The sequence below is a fragment of the Pithys albifrons genome, chromosome 9 (assembly GCF_047495875.1).
Source record: "Pithys albifrons albifrons isolate INPA30051 chromosome 9, PitAlb_v1, whole genome shotgun sequence".
Taxonomy (NCBI): domain Eukaryota; kingdom Metazoa; phylum Chordata; class Aves; order Passeriformes; family Thamnophilidae; genus Pithys; species Pithys albifrons.
The window spans coordinates 28589971-28617940 of record NC_092466.1 but is presented as its reverse complement, the minus strand read 5'-3'; the positions used below and the strand labels follow the sequence as shown (position 1 = coordinate 28617940).

The 27970-nt window shown below is 37.3% G+C and overlaps 1 protein-coding gene across 6 annotated transcripts in view; it reads left to right on the top strand.

Moving 5' to 3' along the window:
• Positions 1 to 27970, top strand: part of LDB3 (LIM domain binding 3) — a 121412-nt gene that overhangs the window by 80707 nt on the left and 12735 nt on the right. For 2 of the 6 annotated variants that reach the window (XM_071563394.1, XM_071563390.1), the window contains 5 exons: positions 8162 to 8197; positions 13541 to 13702; positions 15289 to 15396; positions 19959 to 20006; positions 22648 to 22775. In XM_071563394.1, the coding sequence (XP_071419495.1) occupies positions 8162 to 8197; positions 13541 to 13702; positions 15289 to 15396; positions 19959 to 20006; positions 22648 to 22775 (482 nt within the window). The remainder of the gene's footprint in view (positions 1 to 8161; positions 8198 to 13540; positions 13703 to 15288; positions 15397 to 19958; positions 20007 to 22647; positions 22776 to 27970) is intronic. The other 4 variants (XM_071563391.1, XM_071563392.1, XM_071563393.1 and 1 more) reach the window with 4 other exon arrangements.

Below are 27970 nucleotides of genomic sequence, written 5' to 3'. Positions count from 1 at the left end.
ATTTTTAATAATAGTTTGATCAGAAATTAATGGAAATGTAGTTAAGGAACCCCTTCCCCTTAGCTCTGTTTCAGTGGATTTAATGATAAAAATTTGTGCCTATAAACCATGTAATCATGTAGAGAAATAGTTTAATCCTCTTTTCTGGAGTATACAAAGAGGAATATAAACACTCTCCAAGCTTATAGAGTTTCTATTCTTTATGTAGTCACAGAAAAAAGTAATAGAAGAAAAAAAAAATCTTGATTTGGTGGCTTTTGAAACATGCAATGTTAAAGACCTTTTGTGAAGGTGTTTTCATTAATCCCTCTGGAAAGATTTTCACTACAGTATATTTCTACTGCTTAATCCAGCCCCTTTTAAAAAATCTTCCAAGTGTATTAACTGTGAGTCAAATATCTATATGCCATTTCTTGTTTATATTTGGACTAGTTATTACTCAGCCCTTACTCCTCAAATATCTTCCTTTATGTTGTCGTGGCAATCTTCAAGTACATAAAGTGAATGTTACGGAGTTTTTTCCATGTAGCTATGAAGAAGCCTCAGTTTGGCTTCCCGAGTAGGAGGCAGACTTTGGAAAGTCGAGGAATTGGACTGGATTTTTCATTCCACTACATACCATTGCTAAAGACTGTAACAGACTTAGGTCTGATAAGAAAGCATTAACAGCTTTGAAGAAACAGTAGCTTTGTTCTAGCAAAAGATCAAGTCTGGCCTGATTTTACTCTATTTTTAGTATGTTCAGGCTTATCTCACTGTATGTGCCTTCTGACAGACCAACCCCATCTTGCAGTGTTTCCTGACCATTTGCAGGAATCTGCTGTTTTCCCTAGGAAGATTATTCACAATTAATGACAGTGAGGCTTAAAATAGGTTCCTGATTGAAGCCTCAATGAGTCCTGTAATTCTTTAAAACAGAACTGATGATAGGCAGGTGTACCTGCCCCATGCTGAATATATTTTGATCTGTGAGTGCTGTGCTGAGCAGAGGACAAGGGTCAGTGACAATATTGTCTTATAAATAACCTCCATGCCAAAAATAAAGTAAAATGCAGGATGTGGGTAGTGATATTCACCCCCTGCCCTTCCCAATAGTGCCAGTGAAGCATAGTCTTATAAGCACTTAATGAAGATACAGCAAAGCTGATGCCAGTAGAAAATCAAAACCAAAACGCCTTCCAGGTAAATCTGCTTGTCTGGTTATGGCACAGGGACATGCTCATTTTCTGCTGTGGTACAAGACTGTTTGATCTAAACTAATCTGTTTCCTGAATCCTGCTGCCCTGCCTTGCTCACTTCCTGCAGTGCTTAATCTGCAGCAGAACTACTGACTGCATGTGGTGTGTGCTGATGGAACATGGCTAGAGTGTGACTTTAGGAGTGTCTGTATGAGAACTTGACCTGTCTTCCTTTCCTGCATGGCAAAATGACAAAAGGAGAAAGGTTCTGTGGCTCTTTCCCTTGTCACCCTCTTCTCATGCTGCCTGCACAGGAAGGGCAGGATGTTTTTGCTAAGCAATAAATACAGAGGTCAATTCATTGCACTTTCTGTCTCATCATCCACAGCTGGATGGAGTGTATCTTCTATAGCAAGGAATAAGTACTTGAGGGACTGCTTTATCACTTTTGCAAAGTCCAACTCTTGCATATCACAGAGCCTTTTTGAATCCTTCCTCAGGGGTAGATGAGGTGACATCAATTTTTCACTTGTGCAGTCAGGTTCCCACAGGAATTAAGTTGATTTTATGACTTCTTTAGCAGTGTCTGCCCTGAGTTTCAGTGACTGGGACTATCGTTATGGGTACCAGAAAATGCCTGGATACTTACACAAATCTTAGTCTGCAAAGTTTAAAAAATGAGAATTTTGTTGCATGGTATTGCCAGATAATCGCTTCCTTTAATCCATTTCCCTTTAGTTAACAGCTTTCTGCAGTATACATGAAAATTAATTGACTAAAATTTGCTCTCAAGCCCTTTGTTCTATTGCTGCTTATCAAAGCCATCTGACTTCACCAAGACAAGCTCAGGTACCTTGATTCCCTTTCTTGGTTGGCCAAAATTTCCAGTGATTAGCACTGCTGACCTCCCAGTTGCCAAAACTCTCATATTTATATGCCTCTCAGATTACCAAAACCCTTTTGAAAGACATACCCTATCTTTCCCCAGCAGCCAATAAAATACAGACTTCTCTAGGTAGATTTCTCACGTAAGGAACATAACTGCAATAAAGGATAATAAGCACATCAACTTAACACATTCTGATCCCTGCTTGCCTATCAGCACCTAAAGAGCAATGAAAGCATAGACATAGTGAAATAATTCCATTGTCTCCATGGAATTCTGAGTGAAATCAGAAGGGAAAATTAGTCAAATATAAAGTCTTTCTTCCTCAAAATACTTCTGGAGGTTCTGTGTGGGGGAAAAAGGTTATTTAGAGATCATAAATTTCTTGTTTTCAAGACAGTTCCCTGTAGAACAAGTTGATCAAAGGCTGTAGGGTACAGTGCATCCACTTGAATGTACCCACTTAAAATTGAAAGAGTGAGGATTCAAAATGCAATTAGAAAATAACAGGAAGCTTTTCTCAAAATAGTTCATAGAGAAAGTAATGCATGAGATAACAGAGCTTGTTAAAGCTCAAGATTCAATTTTGGGAGTGGGTGTACTGACCTATATGTAACATCTTGTCTTTACCATCTCAGTGTCCTGCATGTGCCTGTCCTCCACGTAACTTTTGCATGAGCAGGAATTACCATTAACTTTCATTCCTACTGTGCAACCTCTAAAATTCTCACATGCCTCCTGCAGCTGATGCAGGTGTTTAACCAAGACACAAGTGCATGGTGTTGCCTTTCTCTCTGATTAGTCCCTTGCATTGCCTTCAGTCCAACAAGGGAGAAGCAGTTTTAACACACAGCAGGCTTTCCAACAAGTGTTGTAACTCAGAGGCACTCACTTGTGGTCTGTGGATCCTCAGCCTGGCTCACAGAGCCTTGTTTAGGGTGTGCTGGTGCATAGCAGTGGCACTGCTTCCTTTTATTCTGCTTCTAAATTGCATTAATGTCAGCAAAATTACCCTAAGTACTAATAACTTCCTAATAGTTCATTTCCATGTAAGCATTTGTTGTAGCCGACCCAGAATGTTAAATGATTACAAATGAGAGAGAGGGAAGGTAAGAAAATCCCTGAGAGTTTGAGATGAAATGTAATGCACATTCTGAGAGAATGACAACTGTTCTAATTCATACCAGTTAGTTACTTAAGGAACAGAACAGCACAGGCACATTGCTGTAATTCAAAGGCAGCCTCAAACTTAGCATAATGTCATGTAGAGGAAGTATGAATTTTCTTATCTATGCACACAAACTAAAGAGTAGGTCTAAAAGAACTACCAGCTGAAATTGAGATCTCTGGGTTCCTGTTCTATTCTCAGCTTCCCTGGAGAAAAGTGAAGTCATAATGAGAAAGAACATTTCAGTTAAAGGGGAATTGTTTTCTGGCATACAAAACCTAAACCTGTTGTGCACTGGTTTTGTCTGTAATGGTCACAAACACAGACTGAAAGTCCAGATCCCATGCTGAAGTGCCTGGTGGCAGATACCTGCACCTTGCCAGTGGGGCTATAAAAAGCAAGAGCAAATCATTCAGTTAAATCCAGTTGCACACTTAAGGCCAAGATAGAGAATAATCACGTGCATTAAGTCCCAGCTCAAATTGCTACACATGCTCAGAATTTTGCAGTAGTTGGTGATCAAATTTAAAATGGGAGTATGTGTGCTTGCATGCCAAATACCACTCTGCAAATGTTGGAAAAGTGTTCTCTTACCTTTCCCCAGCACTGATGCTGCTGTGTGCCCAGCTGCCTTTATTATGTGGCTGTTACATTTAACAGCAAACCTGCAGCTGCCACTAAAACGCATTCATTTTGCTTTGACTTTAGTAAGCTGCTTTGACTGAGTTCCATACTACTTGTTGAGAATGAGCTGCTGGTTGTTTTCCACTGAATCTATGATAATGCTTTTCCCATTCTGTGGCACTGTCTGCACAAGCCAGGATACCTTCTGGGAGAAATGTATTTCCCTGTTTTGGAAAGCAGACACACTAGTAGGATATATTGCAACTGTTTTGGCGTGGGCTGCTGACATTCTTAACTACAGTGGCTGAAAAAGAGAGACTAGCTCTTCTATCCCTTTCTCCTGATCCTAAGCTAAAGTTTTAACTAAACCAGCATGATAATTGTCTTCTGTTCTCTCCAGTTAACTGCCTATGATTTCTTTGTGTGTCTTACAGTGTCTGTGTTAAAATAACAAAAATATAGTAGGGAGGGGAAAAGATAAACATCCTCAATAGTTCCATGGTCCTCTGACCATGGAAAAGTTCTCACCTGCAAACACAGAAAGGTAGAAGTAGCCTCATTGAATCAGAACACCAGTTAGTCTAGCTCAGTGTGCAGTTTTCAACAGTGTCAGTGTCTCATGCCTTTAAGACCAAAAAAAGTTTGAAAGGCAATTACAGAATAACTTTCACACAACTTTACTCGCAGACACTCTATAAGAATTTCTTTTAAAGTTATTTTGTAACTTCTACTTCTTAAAAGGAAATTTTATTTGTAGGCAAATATGCTTATGTAAGTATAACTACATGTTAGGGTGAAAGCTATGGTAAGTTTAAATCCTACCAATCCACACCATACTACTAGAAAAACAGAATTTTTAATTTCAATAGATATAGACCCTAAGAATCTGTACATTGATTTCCCCTTTTAAAAAAGGCCAGTATATATCTGTCAGGCTCTATAGAAGACTACTGGATAACCAATACAGGAAAATACTGATAAACTCAATAGACATATTTATTAACAAATCTCTAATCTGTCATTAAAGAGGGTGAGCTGATATCTTAAATACTCAGCTGGGATTCAGGTCTTTGCCCTGCTGTGGACTTTCTTTTTGACCATGAACAATTTTATTAAGTTTAATTTCTTATTTGTAAAATGAGAAAAAAGAGTCTTGCTCTATGAGACTACAGAGAAAAATCTCAATTACAGTATTCACTTACTGCTTCAGAACTGAAAGAAAGTAGTTGAAGGACCATGTGGTTCTTGGGATGCCTCATGTTTCTTATGTCATCAGGTCCTCATACACATCTGGTACTACCTAAAGAGAAGGCAGATGGAAGGGTGCACAACCTCCATATTTTGGCTTGCTTGTTACATGTTTGTGTTTGGGAATCTTTTATATTTGGTTTCCAAAAACAAAGTAGAATGGGAAAGTATTCCAATGTCCAGTTCATACAGTTCAGATTTAATATACTCATTGGAAAAATCTTCAAAGTTTTTCCAGGCTCTTTTTAGGATCCAACAGCAGCACACACAAGCTTGGCTTGCAAAAGAGTTTTGTGTTCTGTTACACCAGTTTTTGCTGGTGTGTGGGGGGAAAGACTCTACTTCTATATTGTCATTCACTCTGTCTCTGTGACCATATCATGTAGCAGGTTTTTATGAGAAGGAAACATTTCATGATTTCCACTGTATATAATATACCATGTAACTGGGAAGACAGTATATTGCATAAATAATTCTTGCTTGAGATGTATGTCCAACATTGAAGGAAATCTGTGGGAGCTGCACTGTTTTCTCAGAGCAGTCATTGACTAAGGCCCTTCTGTCAAAAGCCATTTCAGTGGGGAATAAAAGGGTTGCAGATTAAAAAAAAAAAAAAAAAAAAAACAAAAAAAACCCCAACAAAAATAAAACAACAACAACAACAAAAAACAACCAAAAAATCCCCAGACATTAATTTTAAATCTCCCTCAGATAGCTCAAAACTATTGTCCACTACTGTCAGTTATTGGAGCAGATTGTGTAGCCACAGAGATACAAACTGCTCATAATATTGTGAGCAAAATTGTTTCATGTGGCAAAGGCATTGACCTTTCTGAGTCTGCCCCAGGGATATAATTGACTCTTGAGTAAAATTATTTCTGCATTTAGTTAGAAAAAGTATTTGATTATAAAGGTCAGAAATCCAATAGCCTGTTCCTCAAAATGCAAGTATTGCCAATAAGAGGCGCAACTGATCTTGAACCTTTCTTACTGTTGACCAAATGGGCATTATGCCTGTTGACTGGGAAGAGAAATAGTTCCTGGAAGCAAAACCATGAAGTACTGTGTGCCTCTGAACTCATCTTTCCCTTTACTCTCTGCCTTTTCCTTTGCTTTATTCTCTGGAAATATTTTACTATACTTCTCTCTCTCTTTTTCACCTTCACAACTCCCCTGCCATCATCATGTGACATCATCCTATTTTGTACACTTGGGGAAAAAACTTTTGTAAAATCCTGACCTCAAAGTCAAGTCACTTTTTTTTCCCCTTCTTCAATGTGGCCACAGCTAGTGGAGCAGAAAAGGTTGGATGATATTAATAATAACAACAGAGGCTTAACGCTGCTTCAGTCTGCCCCCAACTGCCTGCCTTGTGGTCTTGGCTGTAACTTCTTGTAGAGTATTTGGTAATGCTGGAAATTAACAATGCTTTATTTCTCTCAGGCTGTGACTGTGGTTTTTAACATTCTCGCATGACTGTGGCTCTGGGTGTACTAACACTTCCCACACAGTCTCTAATCCATCCTCCTCTACCTTGTTTCATCCTGGCTTTCCTATACCTGACGTTGCAATGAACTCTCAACTTGGTTACATAAAGACAGTGTTTGGTTCCTCATTGCTTCAGAGTGGTGAGCTGGTTGATCTCATTGGGGTACCTGGTTTTAAGAGAGGCTCTTTCATATCGACCACAGGAACATTTTTAGGCAGTCATTTCTGAGGGGCATTTCAGATCCACTTCTGGGTTTGAAAATCTGCCTTCGATTCATATATTTTAGATGTTACATTTTAGTTAGAGATTTTAAAAATCTGTAGAGAGCACCTATGCCCAAACCTTTGCTGATCTAAACTGGATTCAATTTTATAACTTTATTGGAACTGACCTAAGGAAAGAGTATGTGACTGTACATATATATGTATCTGTAAGTACACAAATACAGAGAAATATGTACAATACTACTAATAATTGGGAAAATTTTAAAAATAGCCTTCCAAACATAATGTAAGTTAATGATTGGTGCCCAGCAAATCCATATAAATACATGTATTTATTTTCTCTTTTTCAAAGGATGCTTCACAAAGAAGGTTCAGTTGGGTGAATGAGGACATTTGCTTTGTGTTTTGTAATTTTAGTTCCCAGTCAAGAAAAACGTCCTCATTTTGTGTATTTCAACTTTAAACCTGTTGAAATTTCAGCACAATTCATCAAATGGGAAGGGTGCAACCACCCACTAAGGTGCTAAATATTGATACTATCTCAATTATTTAACTAACTGGATTCCAAACTTAGGAGTTTAAGGTTAATAGATTCTATTCCTTATGAAAATACTTGTCTTAACTTCTTACAGATACACAATTGCTTGCACTTAAACTGACCAGTTACTTTTGTAAGCGTGTGCACAGAGTAACAGCCCTGTTCTCTCAGAGAAATTGAAGCTGATGTACTGCTCACCTCAGTGAAGGAATGATTGCTAATTGAAGGAATTGTCAGTGAAGGAATTGGTTCTGATCTGATTTGCATTGAGAAGAATAATACTTGAATAGAACTGAGAATTTGTAGATCATACCAAGCATAAGAAGTCCTTCTTCTGTGTGCCTTTGTTACCCATTTAACTACTTATCACTTAAAATGCCAGATCCTTGAGGATTGCCCAAGTCTGATTATTTTTACTGCTTGGATTTGGCATCAAAGTATGTTCTGCTGGAATATTATTGATTTTTTAAGGGAACTTACTAAAGTCAAAACTACTCCTGAAATTACACATACACATACAATGTCAATTTGTAACTGTTAATTTTCCTTTTACTTTATCATTGAAACAAAGTTGTGTGCAACTGATAAGAAGCATACAGTAAACTCGTACATTTGGTGGGTTTCACCTGAAAAGCTGAAGAGACTTCTCGCAATTATATTAATAAGCAACCACTCTAGGATGCTTTTTGCAACCAAACATTTCTCCTCAACCCATTTTCTTTCTCCCTGGTTGTTTTTGAGTGGATTTTCTTGCCACTGCTGGCAATTGCATTTACTTCATTCATACTGTATCCCTCCTTTCACAGAGACAAGGAAAATGTTGCAGCAGCATCAGAAAACAGGTAACGTTTGCTGTGTTTCACTTACTTCCTACTAAGAGTTTTTTCCAAATTTCCCATATTACTATTTGAACAGGTGATGAGTGTGGAGGCTTCAGCTAAGTGAGTTGATTAACTTCAAGAAATACTGTGACACTGGACAGGTGGGGTTCATGTTTCTCAGATCTTACAAACCTGAAAAATAATAAGTTTTTATCAAATATTCCTTAAACGGAGTATTGTCAATTTGTGATGGAGTTTCGAGAACCATTTCCATTTTAAGCTTTGACAAGGTTGTTCAAGATATTTTTAAAATCTAAATAAGATTATCTTGTTGGTATTTTAAGAACATTTATATGTCAGATTCTTGCATATCTTGATTGATTCTCAAAATATAGTCTCTTTCTAAGTAAGTCTTTTCATGTCAAATAGTTTTCTCCCAAAGGATGGCACATTTTGCAGTTCCATATAGAGATGTAGTTTTTTCTATTAGTTCATGTACTAATCCACACAAGTACTGATACACAGGTACTTCTTGAGTGAATCTGACCAAGAGTTTCATGGAGCAAAGAAATGCCTCTTACTAGTTTGTCACAAAAAAGAATTCTCTTTTACTGCTTTCTTCTGTATGATTGATTCCTGCCTCAGAATGTGCAACTACTTGTTATATTTTTTTCTTTTACTGCTCATGTTTTAACAAAGGTTGCACAGAGTTAAAATCTGAGTGCAAGTATTATTTTTTACTAGTGATACAAGCAATGGCAACTGCCACTTGAAATACTAGGGGAAATTGATTTTTATTTTTGAATTAATTATGAATATAGAAGAAAATAAGCACCTTGACTCCTGTATATAAATTAAAGTGTATAAAGCAAGCAACACATGTTAGCTTTTCACCAGCACTTTCACTTGTGTAAAGTCATGTACAGGACTATGCAGCTGCTCCACTGATATCTCCTTTACTTTTAATTATTATTATATTTTACCAGGAGCAATTTCCGATATATGACTGGTGTTAGTGCCATACTGCATTGCCTTAATCTTGTGTGATTTGTCATACCATAGTTTTTTCCAACTCCGTTATCAGCACAGCCTTGCTATGTGCCTTATTTTGGTATCCAGATTTAACACAAGGTACCTTTTTAATTCTTCAAGCCTTTCCTGGTCTTAAGCATAATAAACTAATGAACTATCAAGATTTGTCATTACTTCATCTGCAATACCCTGATAATCTCCAGCTTCTACTGTGGCTGGAATTCCATCTCCTCCTCAAATACCTCATTCCCTAGGAAATGCCTCATTCACAACCCCCTTGTGATCTTTGTCACCCAGGCCTACGGCTACTGCGCATGCGCCCCAGTGTGTGACCTCCAGTATTTGGCATCCTCCTAAACCACCCACCAGGGATGCCAACACTGACAGTGCCAAGCCAGTGGCCTCCAGGGGCTCTGTGAGGCTTGGAGCGGGTACAAGTCAGAGGGAGGCCAGCTCCACCACTGCTGGCCAGAAAGTCCCTCTTACTTCATCCAGTAACCAAAGGTACACTGTGATGTGGAACTGCATAACTGACCTGGTTTGGAGCTTTGGAATGGTTTGGGAATAACAACCTCTAACTCCTTCAGATGGAAATGCCAAGTGCCTAAAAGGAAGGTGTCCAAGTTCTACAAATTCCAGCAACTTCTAGTTCATGTGGGTGTTTATATTTTCAGTGGCTCTCTTAAGGATCACACATAAAATATTGAGACAACAGTCATTAAGTATCGTCAGCAGACAAGCAGCAGCTGATACTTCTCTATTTTCTCTGTATTTCTACAAAAATTCCCATATTCAAATGCCAAACTCTTCCATGTTAGGATTTTCTCTAAACATATTTTCTGGCACTTTTTTCCTACAAATGCTACTACAAGAGGTAGTTTTTTCTCTATACTTTTTAATTTTTGTTTCCTATATTTTCAATTTTTTACAAATGATACATTGGAGGATCAGAAACAAAAAAACCTTCATACCTTACATAAAGGAGACTAAGTACTGCTTCAATAATCCACTTCATTGTTATTTAGACAGAAAGTCTCATACCTTGGGACTTTATTGAGAGAAATAAGCATAATCTGCACTTATTTTTTTTAAATCTAAGAGTGCATTTGTTGCTGTGTTTTCTCATTATGGGTGTTAACCATTATTATCCTCTTAACCTTTACTGATCTGTGTTCCTTTTCATGAGTGAAAACCAGCTGAGATGTGTGTTTGTATTCATCCAGCTAACTTACTTTTATGTTTGTTATCACAAATATGAAGATGTTTGATTTTTTTCAATTTCCTTTGATTTTACTTAAAACAGAAAGTACTGTGAACATTTATAGTCTGCAGAATTATTGCATTTAAAAACCAAACAAAAATATCTCTGACACATATAATAATGAAGGCATTGCAACAGCTGATCTCTTTTATAAAGCAGCACTTACATTTATCAGTTCTTAAAATTCTGCTGCACTTGAAGAACTAAAAAAAAAACCGACTGAAAATCTAGAAAATAGGCAATCTTGAGGGGGTTAATAAAGTTTAGGTTATTTTATTTGACTATCTAAATAAAATTATTTTAAATAGTTGTTAAACTAAAACCAGTCAAGTTAGTCTTGAGATCTTTATATAAAACTGTATTGAGAATGTTACCAACTGCGTATAATTTATGTAACCAAATCACCCTGATTTTTAAGATCTCTGCTTCATTTTTATTTATTTAATTCCTTGTTTTGTTAATTTATATATTCTACCATGAAGGAAGGCAATCAAGCCTCTAACATTTTAATCACATAAAAATTACAAACACTATGCAAGATAAATTTTTCTTGTATTTCCTTTACACTTTAAAAGGTATTTCAGCATATTTGCATTTATTTTATTTACATACGTTGTTCCATTCAAATCTGTTTCCACACAGGTCCATGTCCATATGTAAGGGTCCTTTAGGGTTATTTTGCTTTCTTTTCAATATATATCACTGAGAATGAATTTTGGTTAATGTTTTGGAGATTGTTACAATTAAGTAAGTTCACTGTATTCGTCAAGGTAGAAAGTCTTGAATCTTTTGAAATCTGTAGCAAATGCCCTTTGACATCAGTGCAAATAGACAAAACAGGTGGAATCCTAATCTGTGTTTGGTTTTAAGAGTTTGTTTTTATGTACAGCATAGTTTCACTTCTTTCCTGTTTGCCAAATTAAAGATATGTAAGTACTAAATTGTGACTCCACACCTTTTAATGTGATAATTCCAGTACCTACTGTTTGACAGGGGAAAAAAAATCCTGCAAGGATTGAAACTCAGTAACACTCTCCTGTAACCCAGAGCTGTGATGGGTAATGTACGGCTGCTCTGCTGCACAGGCTTTGTAATTTACAGTCTGTTTGTTAATTAAAAGAACTTACATCATAAAATGCATCAAGATGGAAAAACTGATCTGAATTTCAAATGCATATTATGATGGACAACTTGGTGTAATGCTTTGAAACCCAGAATTGCAAACTGGGTATTTTCAGGAACTCACTTATTATGTATATAGTTGCAGATGAAATTCATAAGGGAGAAAATACTGATTTTCTGCATTTGTTGGGGGGTTGCATTGAACTCTGAAATTTGTGGGTATAACAACCATGTTTCCATTTCAGCTAGTCAAACAGAAAACAATTAAGACAATATCATTTAGACAACTGCACCATACAAGAAGAGGAGAAGGGTGGGGAAATGGGACAGACCCTTGAAGAACAAGGAGTATCTCAAATTCTGGTACCAAGCACTCACTGTAGGTCCCAAGGAGTATAACTGGCCAAGTCAGTGCTGCTGAGAGAAGGAAAAGAAACTATGAGATAGAATGGCTGAAACAGAGAAAATTTGCACAACGGATGGTAAATCTGCTAAGGAAAATATGCTGAGAGAATGTTTGAGTGCCAAGGTTGGCTGAGAGATGGTTGTGGAACTGTAAACTTTCCTTTGTTATTTGGTACTTTCTGTGCTTAGGTAGAAGTATTTTGGGCGTTCTTTGTATCTTGTGTAAGAGAAGCACAGAATTCCATCACCCTGATAGGAGTAATTTGTAAGAACACAGAGATGTGGCAATATACTTAGGGGTTAGATCTAAAGAAGTACAAATATATCCATTATGTTCTTAGGCCACTGCTCGTGGGCAAGACAACTACATACAGTAATACTCTAATTTAAAAAAAAAAGTTGATATTAACTTCATTGAAAGAGTAATCAAAGAACTTGAGTGTTTTCAATGATTTTATATTGTTTTTTACATTTCATGTACGAGCTAATGGAAGACAATAAACTGAACCTCCCAAAAGATTGGTTCTTTTCTTAGCAGTGGATGACTTGCACTAAACTATGTTGCAAAACTGTCTGATAACTTTGCCCCATTTGTGTGTCTGTAAGAGATGAGGAATTCAGGCTAAAGTATGTTAATAAGTGATGAAAGGCACTGGTAGTTCAATAGGTTACTAAAATGGCCACAGGATACAATAGACACAGATTATCATTATTCATTTCAATTAATTTATTTGCAGTCAAATAAAGAAAAAATGAATGAAACATTAATATTCCTTTGTTCCATATTATCTGTGCCACAATAGTACAAGAGAGCCACAAGGATAACAACTCAGGCTCATCACCCAAGTGGTTTTAAAACTAGTGTAGTAAAATTTTATGCTACATCCTGCCCTTGTATTTTGTATATTGTTCTGTGTTTCAAAGCACATCTTACTGGTTTTGGGTTGGCCAGTGAGTAATGTAAGGTGAGTTTAAGTCAGAGATGAAGGGGGGTCTCCTTTTAAACATCTTTTCATCACCTGTGTCGCATGAAACTGATTGAACCCAACACAAAACTGTGCTGACTGGATTTCTAGACTATCAGAATTTGCAGGAAACCTGCTGATACAGGACCATGACAATATTTATTAAATTGCTTTTGTTCATCTAATCAAAAAGTTTACTCTAACATTATCTTCAGTTCCAGGAGTAAATACTGGATGAAATTTATCTGAGCTCAAAATATTTGTGACAGGCTCTTTGCAACCATTCAAGTCCAGCTTGCCACATTTCCTACCACTGGTGCAGTGGGAGCAGGACTAAAGTGCTGAGTAACATCTGGGGTCAATGTCAGTCATGCAGGACCAAAACTGCATTACAGTCTTACCTGCACAATGGAAAATGCTGAACAAATGTCTTTTTTTCCTTTGCATAATTGTGCTTTTCCCTCAGTAACCCAGCCTGCTACTATGTTTGCAGGTTCAAACATAGTAGTTTTTTGTTCTACATTTAAATGTGCGCCTTCTTAAGATGCTTCTTGTTTTATTTAATTTAACTCTAATTAGTACCCCTGTTGAGCATGCCCCGGTGTGTACCAGTTCTGCTGCTCCTGCCCCACCTGCTTCAGCACCTCAGCCTGCTCCTGCTACTCCCAGCCCAGCCAGCCTGATGACACCACCAGCCACCGCCTCAGTAGTGCAAGAGTCCTTCTCGTCCTCCTTCCAAAGGTAATGCTTCATTGCTTTAGCCCCCCAAGCAGCTTTGGAAATGCTGCACACACATTCTTCATTTAAGAATGTGGTGTGAAAAGCTGTAACCTGGTTTATATGCTTTTATATTTTTTTGCTGGGTTTTTTTTTTATTATTTTGAGGTACGTTGTTCATGTTTGCAAAGAATTAGCAAAATAAAACTGCCCCAAAAATGTCATTTGTTTTCAGAAAGCAAGTCCAGGGTTAAAACTAAAAAAGGTTTTTGACAACTTGTACTAAAACCGAAACAACTCTTCATAATAGTTACAGTAAATGGAGGTTCTTTTAATAGTGTGAATTAAAGTCCTTTTAACAGAGTTTCTGCAGTAGGACATCAAAAGGAAAATTAAAATATGTCATTTACTCATGTGATGGAGCTCACCATGTCATAGCAGATGTCAGTAAAACATGGTGGACATTTGATGACTGACTTGCTCTGTAAGTAATTTCTATTAGATTTATTTCATTTTTTTCTCTAATGAGATTTAGCCTTAGAGCTAAAATGAGTTTCAGAGGACATACCTTTGTAACACGTGTAGTATAGTGGGATTTACACCTGTATATTAAAAGCTGTCAGACATCATGTGAGGATGTGGGTAGGATTTATACAGCTGCCACTTACATTACAGTAACTTTGGAGATAGTAAAAGTGAATTCCTTTGGTGCATATTACTCTTTTATCTTTGGTTTTTGCTACATGAATATTCTGAAAAGATGTGCATTTTAGCATGCTTTAAAAATCCAAGGAAATGTAAATCTGAGTAATGTAAACTTCTTTAATCGAGACCTCAGCTGTAGGCAGTCATCTTAGATGTGTGTAAATGGAATTAGAAATGTTCTCTTGGTTCTACTTCTTGATTCATTTTTGCTAGTTAACTTGCATTACGTATGCATACCAACTACTTAGTTTCTCACTTTAGTCAGTTTTTACCTAATTGTGACCTACCAGAATTCAGTATTTTTATTTCAGTGCAAGAAAATCAACCAGCCAGCCAGCAGAGGAGGTTTGAATAAGGTATTATGCTGTAATTCAGAACTGGGCTCTAAGGCACTTTCATATGAAATAATGATAAGATTTAAGTAACTTTTACCCCTTTTAACATGAAAAAAAAAAAAGAATTAACTAGTATATGCTTCAAACAAAAAAGTTCCTCTACAAAACTATTCATTCCAATGACTTCTGTTTTAAACAGGAGAATCTTCTGTCTGGTACTGTTTGCACATTAAAATTTCTAACTTGTACTCAGATTCAAACATCTTCAGATCTTGCAGATAAAAGCATGTATCATTGACAAAGTCCTGTCCTGTAATATTGTCTTTATCAGTGGTTTGGTTTTCAGATTTTTCCATAATGTGTGCATTTTGTCTTGTGTTCTGTAGGAATGTGCTTGGTTGTGCTATTCTGTAAGTCTGCAGATGTATGCTACAGAAAACCTCTTCCTGGGAACTATGCAGCAGTTCTCCTGCCTCTGAACTCCGACAGAGCTTGGTTCTGATGTCATGGGTTTTGTCCCTGTCAAATCATTTTGTTCATGCTTTCATGCTTTTACTGTGTCTTCTGCAGAGTTCTTGCAGCCCCCAGCTCTCTTTCACAGCCTAAGCCCTTCCCTGGATCCAAGAACATGTCATTAGCAGCTTCCACTATTTCATCTGCTATCTCATCTCAGTCTAGGTATATCTGTAAAGCTCTCTTAACCTAATTTGTTTTGATTTTGTGTTATGCTCTCTGATTTAAAGTTTTCAGTTTCTTAAGAGATTGACTTGGCAGAGTCTGTTGGAAATGATGTTTTTAAAGGAATAGCTTTCTTCCTTATCTTTCACACGAAAACTGAGCTAGGAAACAGCTGAGTTTTAGATGTAGGATATGTGACCAAAAGGTCCTTTTGGAACAAAGGTATTTCAGTTGCTTGGTTTGTGATGCATTTGCCATCCTAAAATGAAAATATTTGTCTAGTGACACTGGGTGAGAATGATGGGCTTGTTTTTTTTTTTCTTGGTGAAAATATGGGATCACAGGAGTCACAAACCTTTTATTGTACTCTTAATCATGACTAGTGAAAGACCAGTGATAGGGTAAGGTAGTTTCTGTCACTAGAAAGAGAGAATGCTGCTATACTGCCTCACTTCTAAGCCTTTTCACTGCTTTCATTAACACTTTGACAACACTAACAGAGGAGAAAGCAGAAGATTTTAAGATTGACTTGAACAGTATTCCGAAATAGCAAAAAACTAGCAGTACATTTGAGACTGTAATTATCCATGTTCCTCTTATCTCTATACAAAAAGGTAGTTAGGAGTCACCCAAAGGTGATGTTTGAAATGCACAAAGTGCTCAAGGCTTCACATCAGGAAGTAAAATAGTCTTTCTCAGGAGAATCACAGAAAATGGCATTTAAATGCTGTGCATAGGTCGTACTTGAAAGCGGTTTGGTTGGCTTCTCATCACTGAAACCAGGGCAAAAATGAAATAGCTACAGAACAGAACATCAGAAGGGTTTCCAGTTTTAGAATGTAGATGTGTCTGTTACAGCCATGCGAATTGCATAGGGGGAGTAATTCCAGTATGGAGCTAATAAAACATAAATAAAATTAACTGCTGATGTAATTCTATTTATTTGAGTGGAAATAAACTAATCATGACTACAGTTTCTAGAAGATGGTGAATGTCACCAGAATGTTACCAGGAGTAGAAGGTAAAAACAGAGGAAGGAGTGTTTACTGCCATTGACTTCTAGTTTTATGTATGAACTTCCAAAATTCCAGTCATGAGTTATTTAGAGAATTCATTACTTTTGGGTATCAATTATAAGAACCTAATTTTCACACTGTGAGAATCATGGAATTGTTTAAGAACCCTAAGATCAAGTCCAGCTGCTATCCCAGCACTGCCATCCCCCAGTAAACCACATCCCTAAGTGCCCCACCTACACCTCTTTTAAATACCTCCAGTGCCAATGATTCCACCACTTCCCTGGGCAGCCTCTTCCACTGCTTGACAATATTTTGGTGAAGGAATTTGTCCTAATACGCAAACTAAGCCTCCCCTGGCCAACTTGAGGCCATTTGCTCTTGTCATGTTGCTTGTCCTGAAGGAGAGTGCTCTGCTTTTCAGAAGTAATAGCACTGCTTTTTTGTTCAATATTTTAGGACAATTAGACTCTTAAATTTCAACAGTACTATTTAATCCACTGTTTGTTTTACTAACAAATCTCTTTTAGTCAGTTGAAATGATCACATATCTGTCAGAAAGGGGTTCTACATAGTTGTAGAAGGCAGTTAAAAGCCTCTTATACTCAGGTAAAGTCTCTTTCTAAGCAATAATAACTATGCATATTTGAGCTTCAAATGGCATGCAAAACCTATTATTTCTTCTGAGCTACAGAAAACACTTGATTTTAGCTGAAGACTGAAATCTGCCCATCAGTCAGAAGATGAAACTAAATAGAAACTTTGGTGACTGCTATGGCCAGACAGATCACATCTATTCATGTTTCACCACTCTGCATCTTCGGACCTCTGTAAATCTTCCATATGAGCTATGTTTTCATTGCTGTCTTGGAAACCATAGAATCAGAGAATGGTTTGGGCTGGGAGGCACCTAAAAGATTATCTAGTTCCAAACCCTTGCTATGGGCAGGTACAAGTTAGGAAACAATTATATATAATTTATATGTAAACAGTTAATAAATTAGTATAAAGATAGCCGGTATTTGCTGACAGTTCTTGCATGGCTATCTTAGAGCTAATGTAATACTATTTCTTTATTGAGCTTTTTCCTATTTTCCTTCAATTTCATATTCATTTAATGGGGAAAAGGGAAGATGTGTGAGGCCAGAAAACTATAAATTAATTTGTGGTTACGTATCAACAGGGACTAATTAGTGTGAAACACAATTTTAATGAGTAATGAGGACAGAAAGGTCACCTTGCGATATTCAGACATTTTAATTGGAAGTACATTTCCTGCATTAGATTGGCATGGACTGTTTTCCCCTTTCTCTCTGAAGGGAAAAAGACTGTCTGGGAAGGCTGTGTCTCCATTCTTGGAGGTTTTCAGGACATCACTGGATAAAACATGGATCTGGCGTTGCTTTCAGCAGGAGGTTAAGATTCTTTCTGAGGTCTCTTCCAACCTGGAAGACTCTGTGAATCTATGAAAAACAGCTGTCCTTTTGAAAAAGCAGTGCATTAAATGGACACTACAACCTCTTCTCATACCCCGCAACAATTTAAGTCAAACACTCAATCCCTACAGCACATCAGCTTTAGCTTCTGCTGCCCTAAACATGCTGCCAATGGATGACGCAAGCTTTGATGCTGACTTACACTTTAAGCTGTTACCAACAGACAGATGTTACTGTCTGAGCTTCAGCAAGCCTTGGGACATAAAGGCAAATCAGGAACTTGTAGGGCCAGTAAAAATTTGGTTCTCTGATAATCAGGTACAAGAAGAAAATTTAGTTTGATTGGTTGGTTTTGGAGGGCTGTGTTGCAGCTGAAATAGGTTCTTTATCTTTGTGCACTACTTCCATGTTTGTTTTAATAACTGTTGCATGTTATAACTGGTGTATTCAAACATAAGGGACCAAAACTGGCTTCTAAATTATAAATCAAATTTTTGAGCATCTGATAGTTTTCATTTAGAAATTAAGAAACATTTTAGCATGCCAAAATACAGCCTTAAAAATCCACTTTCAGGTTGTCGTACACCAGAGAAGCACTGAGCATTTCATATAATTTTATTTCAGAATAAAATATGGATGACTTTGGTTACAACACTGTCCCCATCCTGTAAAACATTCTCAGGTAGATAAGGTTGAGATTTTGCCACCATTATTCTAGTGTTTGGGTTGGTTTTTAACTTCCAGATGGCTTAAAAAGATCCACCAAGAAAATGCAGAAGGATTTCTTGATATCTAAATATCATTAACTATTTTAATCTGAATAAAACTTTGGTAGATCCAGTTCCATAGTAATTTTGCTTCTGTGAACCAGGCCATATGCATAACACCTAACCTGAGTAACATCTTTTTAATGCTCCTAAAGAGGAATGTTTGAAGTCATTAATCCTTAACTGACTGTGTTACTGTTACTTTTTCATCTGAAATGTTACCTGACTGTTTCACTTATGATCTTACTTACAAAGAACAAAGTATAGCAGGAGACTTTTAAATAAACTTGAAGCTCTTTATGCATCTGTTGTTCCATCTGGAGAGCAGAAGCAGGGCACGCTGTGAGACAGCACTCTGGGAATGCAAAACCAGGAGAAACAGTGGAGTTATGATTATGGTTTTAAAAGGAAGATGTAGCTTCTGCTCCTGGAATTTTAATCCAAGCACTGTGTCTGTGGTAAAGGGAAGAAAAACTTCTCCAGAAGTTATGGAAATAACTGGCATATGAAAGGCCTCTGGTAATTCTGGCAAATGTGGGCTGTGCTCCTGTGGGATGCGATTGATGCCATGAGCCCTGCACTGCTCTGTACTTACACAAGAACCGTGTTCATTTTGAATCCTCTTGTTTCTTAGACCACACATTCTGCAGGCTTTTAAGGACTTCCTGTATTTGCATGTCTCATTTATGTTCTGAAATGATGCTGGGTCCCCAAGAAAAAAAAATTTACCTGTTTACCCAAGACTATAACAGTAGAATGGTTCTGCAAGGGAAAAGTTGAACATGATGTTTTTGCTTCAAGTACTCTCACCTGTCCCATCCATGGGATTGTCCCAACTACCTCATAAGTTGGAAACCTCCCTGATCTTTGGCCTTGGATTCATTCAAGGTTTGCTTTTAAGATTTGAGGCAATTTAAGCTTATGACACCGGCAAAAAAACCCTCATACTTTTTTTTTTGTGCTAATACAAATAAATGGTGAATGTCAAAACTAAAAGTACAGTGGCTGAATTGAAACTCCATAAGCAAATAACAAGCAAACCTGGATGAGAGTGACTTGAGGAGCAATATACTCAGCTCATTTACTTATGTTACCATTATTCAGGTTTCACTGTGATTCCTACCTTAAAACAAAATCTACTGTAATACTGATCTCATATGATTATAAATTTGTATATGTTCGTTTCTTTAGCACTTAACAGCACCTCTTATTCATATAAATATTTACATGTTGTTTACTTTAGCACTTAAGAGCACCTCTTATTCATAGGAAATTTATGGTAGGACAAGATACTCCAACCTTTTTTGTATATTTTTTCAAATACAACTTTTGTCTCATTTTAGTTTCAACCGGCATTCTTCCACCTCCATCAGCTACCAGGCACAGAAGAGGTATACAAATGTTTTATGCAGCTACTCTACCTTAAAAGCACTTAACAAGCCAGTTTATTGCTGCTAGTAATCATCTAGTAAAGCGTTAACATAAAAATGATCTGCTTAGGAATATTTACTCCTCTTTTTCTGACAACTAATAGTTTTCAGAGCCGGTATTTAATTCGCTGTCTGTCACATGCCATTGACTGCTACAGATAAATTCAGTAAGGTTGCTTTCACTGCTTTTTGAGATGCCCGTGCTTCCTTATCCATTAAAGCGCCTTTGATCCTTAGGACATCTTTTTATTCTTTCTTAGTTTCCTTCTTTCTTTCTATTTTCTGTGTTCCCTTTCTTTTAATCACACGCTATTTCTTTTTCTTCAGCAAAAATTCTGATAAATCTTTTAACTTCACTAAAACCCTTAATGATGTAGTGTAACACTTTATTTCTCTTTGACAAGCCTTTTTATCTTCCTTACTGTATTTAATATGCATCATAAACATGTAAAAGAGTTCAGTTCTTCTTTTAATTTTGCTGTGATTTTGGTGCTGTGATTGCGTGGAGGTTTGTGTGTGGTTTTGGGATTTTGGCACCTTCACTTCCCTGACCACAGAAGGAAATCCAGTGGTGTGGTTTCACTATGCTATTACATTTGGGAAACACTTGAATTTTGAGTAACCACTTTTCTTCATGACAGTCAAAGTATCACGAATCTGTCTCAGAACTTCTTTATGTATTTTGTGCAATTAGAGAGATTCAAATGCGTCTTTCCAACCCCTGGTCCTGTGCATGTGGGAATAGACTTTCCTGACCGTATGACACTTTCAGATTAAGGCTGCATGACACATCATCTAGAATCTTTTAATCCACATTGTAAATACTGGGCACTGATCTGTCTAGTTTACCTTGAATAGTAGATTTTAAAACAAGGTAGATGGTGTGTTTAGCTAATGGCATTTTGAAAGATATATGTGCAACCAGTGTACATCTCCCTGTCTGTGCCATGGTAGGAACAATCACCCTCTGTCCACTAACCTCAAGTACTGTGTCTTCTTAGGCACTACAGTGGGGAGGTATCAACAGGAAATAGATGGTAAGAACGAAAAATGAAAAGTTTTACTGTGCTTAGAACAGCTTTGGCTGTTACAAAATCACAGTGCAGTTCACAGCAGAATTTACAGTGAATACAAACCCACTAAAATAGTTTATCTTGGAGAGTCCTGTTCACTCATGGTATGGTGGACCTAAATCCAGGCCTAAGCCCTGGAGTAGGTACAGAAATAATTAGCTGTAGCCATTGTAGCAATAGCTAAGTTTGTAGGTCTTGCTAAATAGACAAAATAAATTAGCCTGAGGCAGCAATGCTATGCAAACTAGATCTACAATAGAAACTCTCTCAGAGCAGCAAAAAGCTACATCATGAGCATAGGTTTATTTTGTTCAAAATTAAAAATCAGAAGTTTCCATTTGTCAGAGTGTTTCTTATCTGTACTGGAAGAAGTTTGCTGGGTTTGCCACATAAATTTATAAGGTGTTTTCTCCAGCCAGCATCTTTTTCCACCGATAAAAAAAGTAAAAGTCAAGATGGATCAACAGTCTGACAAAGCTGGACGCTTCACGTGCTGACCAATTTTTTCCTATAGACAAAGCCACTATGTAAATAACTCCTAAAGTGTCAGCACAAATGGACCAGGAGGTGGTTCACACAGAGTGTGAGACTGAAGGGAAAAAAGGTAAAAGTATGTTTTCAGGGTGAGTCGGAACGATGTTCTGTAGTGAATGGTTCTTCTTAGTAACACAGATACAACAGTATCTGTTGTTTCCCTGCCTTGTACTTTATTCTCTCTTGCTTTGACTGTGATGCTCTTTTAATGGTCTGTGAAGCTCAGATATTACAAACAGAACCATCCCAAATAACAGGCAAACAGAAGAGGGACATATTTCAATGTGTTACTGTAATCAAACTGAGAATCACCGTCCAAGCCACAAAATAGAGCAGAACTGTTTCTTACTCATCTTTGGAATTCTGAACCAATGTTTTTAATCCAGGAATGCAGAAATCGCATCATAATATTGCCTATTGTGGTTTTTGGGTAGGCTGAATCTGAACATTAGGAAAATTAACGTAAATTGTGCTTTCAGTCTAAATGGGGAAAAGAGTTAGTTTTAGAGATGGTTTTTTTTTGGAAAGACTACAATGCATATAAACAGTAGTTAGCATTTCTAGTAGTAGTAGTAGTAATTATGCTGAACCAGTATATTTTTAAGTCAAGATATCTCTCATTGACTCACCTTAGACAAGACCAGGCCTTTTTGTTTGTAGAGAAACAGAAAATACAAGCTTGGTGTTCAGGTTCCTGAAGTCTGATCCCTTGTGAGAGTTCCAAATTTTTCATATTCTCTCAGTAAGCTATTTTATGTGACAACTAGAGCAAACTTGGCACTACTTAAAATCCTTACTCAGCTTTATTTTCTTTCCAGAGCATTGGCCCAGCCTTTCCTAGCAATGATAAAGACTGATAAATCTCCCAATGTTCTCTCTGTAGCTCTCACGGACAGTTCCTCTTGGAATGCTTTGGAAGCTGCCAGATCTGTTACTTCATTATCAGTAACTTTCACTGTTTATAAAGTTGTTCACACCTACAATTTTACTTTTAGAAACACAAGCCAGTCATATACACCACTGCCAGTTTCTGGAAACTACGGTGAAAGTCCTGCTGCTTCTGGTACTTCAAAAATGAGAGTTGTTACTACTGCCAGCATAAAGCCCTCTGTCTACCAGCCAGGTAAGGTGCCTTCAAAGTACTGAAAGGGTTCAGAAAAAAGATGAACACACACATGTTTCTTTCAGAAAAAGAAAATGGAAAGAATGCATATTTTGCAACAGGATATAGACATATCAAAAAACATTTATACCCATGGAACTAAATGCTTCCAGTTGCTAGTTTGGGTTCAAATTATCTAAATATTGAGGATTTTGTTGCATTTATATTCTGCTTCAGAGTTAAAATGTGGAACAAATGTAGGAAAAAGAGTATAAGCAAGGGAAAAGTCTGTAATAAAAAATGTGTAGCCTGATTTGCCAGAAGAAATACATTTAGAAAATAATACAGCATGCCCAGTTAGGAGCCCAGTGATGCTACAGAATTGATAGAATTGCTTAAGACTGCACAGTTTGGGAATGAGATAAAATAAGTGGAGTTAGTTGAGTAGAATATATTTGCAAAATATATAAGGCCATATATTGAACTTCTCAAACTCAGGCTTATATTTGAAATAAAGAATGTGGTATTAATGCACTTCATAATGCTGACTTCATTTCCCAGATATTTAGTAACTGAAGGAATATATTTGGTTAGTCATTCATGTGGAAAATATGCTCCTTGATATTATTTAAATTCCCTTTGTATTAATGTGTTACAAATGGAGTGAACTTCTAGAACCATTGATGGTCAAAATGTGAACATTCAAAATGAATAAATTAAATGAGGCAGTGATATAAGACTAAGTGCAGTTCTGTTTCAAATTAAGGTTTTTCTGATCTTAGCAATAGAATTAAAAAGGTGATTTATATCCTGACAGTCAAATAAATATAAAAAAGCCAAGAATTTTAACAGTCTTAAACTCTGTCTTTTGTAATGGTCTATCTCCGGATCTCATGAAATTAAACAATTGTAGAAATTTTACTTAGAATAAAGCAGACAAATCAATTGACTGATCCTTATATTTAAGGCATAAAGGTGGAAAAAGCCAAGTCAGAGCTGTTTAAGGGTCTCAGAGTAAGTAAACATTCAGCTTCTCCTCATTTGCTTTTGGTTAAGTGTGTCAGCATCTACCAAGTTCTCACTGAAGGCAAATGTTACTATTCTATACTTGTAAAAGGAAAGATGAAGATGGAGGATTTATTTCTATTATGCAGAAGAGAGTAAACTGTAGCAAGTCAAAATATCTCCTAAATCCACTGATTTGTACTAAGCTCCATGATCATCTGGGGGAAGTCTGAACTCTGATCCTTGATGTACAAACCTGCTACAGAAATAAATCTGCAGCTATTTGCAATTATTAACTGTATGTTAAAGTAAGAGGTGGCTGTAATCAACTTGAAATAAGAGGCAAGGCTTTTTTTCCCCTGTGTTGGGCATCATCTTTGCAGTAACTGCACTCACACTTCAGCAAATAATTTCTTAGACATCTACTTTTGTAAATCCATTTTGTGGAAAGGCTGAAATAGTGAAGGTTGCTGGGAGAATTTTCAATGTAGAATTTGGAAGCAGAATGTGTTTATGCCAGCAGTGAGTTCCATGGGAATGACATGAGCAGCTTTCCTTAAAAATGTGGGACATCAACTTCCCCAATAAAACACCCACCAACAGCCTCATATATTCCCATATATTAAGAAACCTGATTTAATCACTAAAAGGATTTAAAAGAATATTTTAATCTATCTCAGATTGGGAAAAAAAACACCCCAAAACAAAACACCAAAAACTCAAAGAAAAAAAGGGCTAAATCTTGTTTGCACTGAAACAAATCTCCAAATGAAACTGATTTGTTGAGTATCTGACTCGATAGGAGTAATCAGGAGGTCTACAACTTTGACTAACTTAAATCTGGTGGGGATTTTCTGCTGTGAAAAATCTGGTTTCTTCCTGTAGGGAAAGCTGTGAACCCTGAAATCTTTGCCCTAAATTTTATAACCCATTTTTAAAAGGAGCATAGACGTCTCTTCTGAACAAGGTCCGCTAGATGGCAGAACACCCCTGTGTATTCCTTTCCTATAGGCTCTCCCACTGGGATAGAGCTTTCACATATTCCAAGGAACTCCAACGCCAGTGTTGTACTGCGAAGTAACCTAATATCCAAATGTAAGAACGCAGATCTTGCCTTTGAAATCCCTGCGTCCAAACAGGGCTACTCGTGTATGCAAAAGTGGTCAATCAGAAAGGCACGATCTGCTCTTTTAGAAATTGGTAGGGAGATTCCCACAGACCTTATGACGTTTACATTGAAGACTAAGCACCTTCATTATTAAAACAGCAGCCTACAAACCACCTTTCATTTTTAATTCTTCTGAATAAGAATAGAGTCTCCTTACAAAGGCATCATCTGCTTTGTCTGTCATCTACTGTACTATATACTGTAACAGTATATGGGAAAACTTTTGAGCTTCAAGGATGTGGCCACTAAGATTTGAACAAGCCAAATCAGTTGTGATTATGAATTTCATTTGTTACTGAAAATAATAGAGAATAACTCATGTTACCTACTAACAAAGAAAAAAAAAAAGAATTGTGTTCCCAGTGGGAGCTAGTCTATGACTAAAGCATTTGAGACAATATAAGTCTTTACTAAATGAGAAGGCAGTTAAATGCCTCCCTGACATCAGATCTCGGAAGCTAAGCAGGGTCAGCCCCGGATTAGTACTTGGATGGGAGACCTCCTGGGAAATGCCGGGTGCTGTAGGTTCTAGTCCTGAGGACTTCAATGTCACTGTCCAAGCTCGCTCGGCCATGGCAGATGAACCTCAGGACTTAAATGGTGGGGCCAGTTCTGCGCAAGCTGAGCCTCACCTGAAAAATCCACTGCGCAGGCTGGAAGGGCACACCCACGTGGGGAGAGCCCTTCCCAAATCTTCGTTCGCGAAGCTGAGCACACACACACACTAAATGAGTCTTTGGTAACATACCTTTTTGACTGGAGGGAAAATAGCCATTGACCATAAATGAAGAGCTCATGGGGAGAATTCCAAATTCCTCAAAAGCAAGGAATTGGCTTGTTTCTACTGCTGTTAATAGAGACATCTTCTCCTGCCATTCATTCTTTTAAAAATAATCCCATTCATTCTTTTCTTCTCTAAGAATCTGAGGGATGAGAGAAACAAGGTGACAGAGGTTACGTGACTGAATTATTCAAAGTATTAATTTTTAACCATTAATGGTCAGCTCATACAATACTGATATTTTGAGAATATAATCTCTGATATACTGAATGTTAGTACTTATTTAGCAGCACACAGCCCCTGTTTCTCTGCTGCATGTATGCTGGAAGACTTTGAAATACATAAACATGCAAGGTGAATGTGTATGGCAGTAGCTACTAAGACAAAAGAGTTGTTCATACAAGATTAGGGATACAGTTCCAAGATAATAAGATAATAATGCCTTCTTAATAACAATTGCCAAAATCTCAAAGTTAGTGAAATCTTTCCAATGCATTGCAATGACATTATTTCAAATCAGTAGAAGTTGCAGATTGTTCATGGGGAGAAAATGTATTGTAAGAAATCAAGCCTGTAAAATTACAAGAGCTAAAAAGGGAAAGAGCAGTTGCAAACACACAGCATTTGTCATTTTGCAATTATTCCTCTGGTCCTTTCAGTAGCTGAGGAAAAAGTCCTGTTTTGTTGCTTTATTTTACTGCAGCAAATAGAAAAGATAAAGTAAAAAGAAATATAAGGTAGAGAGAATGAAAGATAAAGGCCTTTCCCAGTGTTTATCCTTCAAAGGGATCTAGATTAATCTGAACCCAGATAAATCATATTTGGTCTATATTGGTTGGAATTAACAAACTGGAAAAAAAGAACACCAACATTGTGAGATTAAGGAAGACAAAATGACAAACAAAAAGTCTGTAAACTGCATTTAGTAAAGACAATAATGAAAAAAGACATGCTAAAAATGGTACCTGGACTGCATTTGTTCTTCCTTTCTGGAACTCTGGGCTGGAGTATCTGCCCATGTTTTTGGGCCCTCTGTGGGGGCTGCACTCTGCATGAACAAGGACTGGCTCCTGGGGGAGGGAGGGAGAACCCTTTCACACAGTGAAGTGTGCTAGAAGTCAACCTCATTTCATTAGAGAGTCTCATAGGTGGGAGCCTTTTGAACTCACCAGTTAGAGATGAAATATTACCTTGTAATTTTGCCTATCTTAATACCATAATACATAAATAGCAACAGCCGCAGGATCTAAAAAGATTGCACATTACTCTGCTCTAAAATCTTTAAACACTGTTTACCATTTCCAGCTTAAAAAAAAAAAAGCCTCAAGCTAAGGTGGGATACAGTTTTATGAAGCAGACACATTGTTGATACTGTAGCATAGGAAAGTTTTATCAAGAAAATGCATTAGATTGAACTCTGACCTCGATTAAAAGAAGATCACAAGGGTGATCACAGTGGATTGATATATATGCAATTTAAGCACCTGCAAATTGCCAATAGTCAGTGTAAGTTATTCTGTGTGGCAGAGTGTGGGCTGAGGGAGGAGTGTTAAGTAGAACATAATCTCACTACTTAATTATTCAGAAAGATCCATGACACATTTCAAACATCTTTCTAACTGCAAGCCCCTTAAAACTGTACATGTTGTATTTGGTCATCATTTTATTGGTGCTGGGATTTACTATGCAGAATGTTTGCCTAGACTGCTGGAAAACTGGCTTCTGTTCCCAAATCTGTGCTCTCTCATTTGGACAAAACACTTCAACTCTCCAAGTTTCTTTTCAATCATTCACTTTGTTTTCCTTGCAAAGGAAAACTGTTTTTAGTGCTCCTGTACTTGGCAAAGTGAGGCTGTTTCTTGGGCAGTAACTTCAGTCCTACATGATGCAAGATCTGGCATTTTGAACTGAGCAGGGCAATGGGAAAACTTGTCAGCATGTGCAGGCTGTAGCTCCTGTTTATTTTCATGTGATGAAGCTCCACCCAAGATCAGAGCGTGGTGCACAGAAACACAGAGTCTGCGCTGAAGATTTTATGTGATAGTCAAAGGGTGGAAAAAAGAAAGTGTAATATTCTATTTTATACACAGGAACTGAGGCACAGAGATACTACGCTTTGCTCAAAGTTATACAGGAAGTCTGTGGCAGAGCCAAGAACTGAACTGAAATCAGTCATAACCACTAGTCTGGCCTTCCTCTAAGTGCTGTTGGCTTTGTCTTTCTGGTCATGTGAGCTGAATTGGCTCCCTCAACATTGCTTCC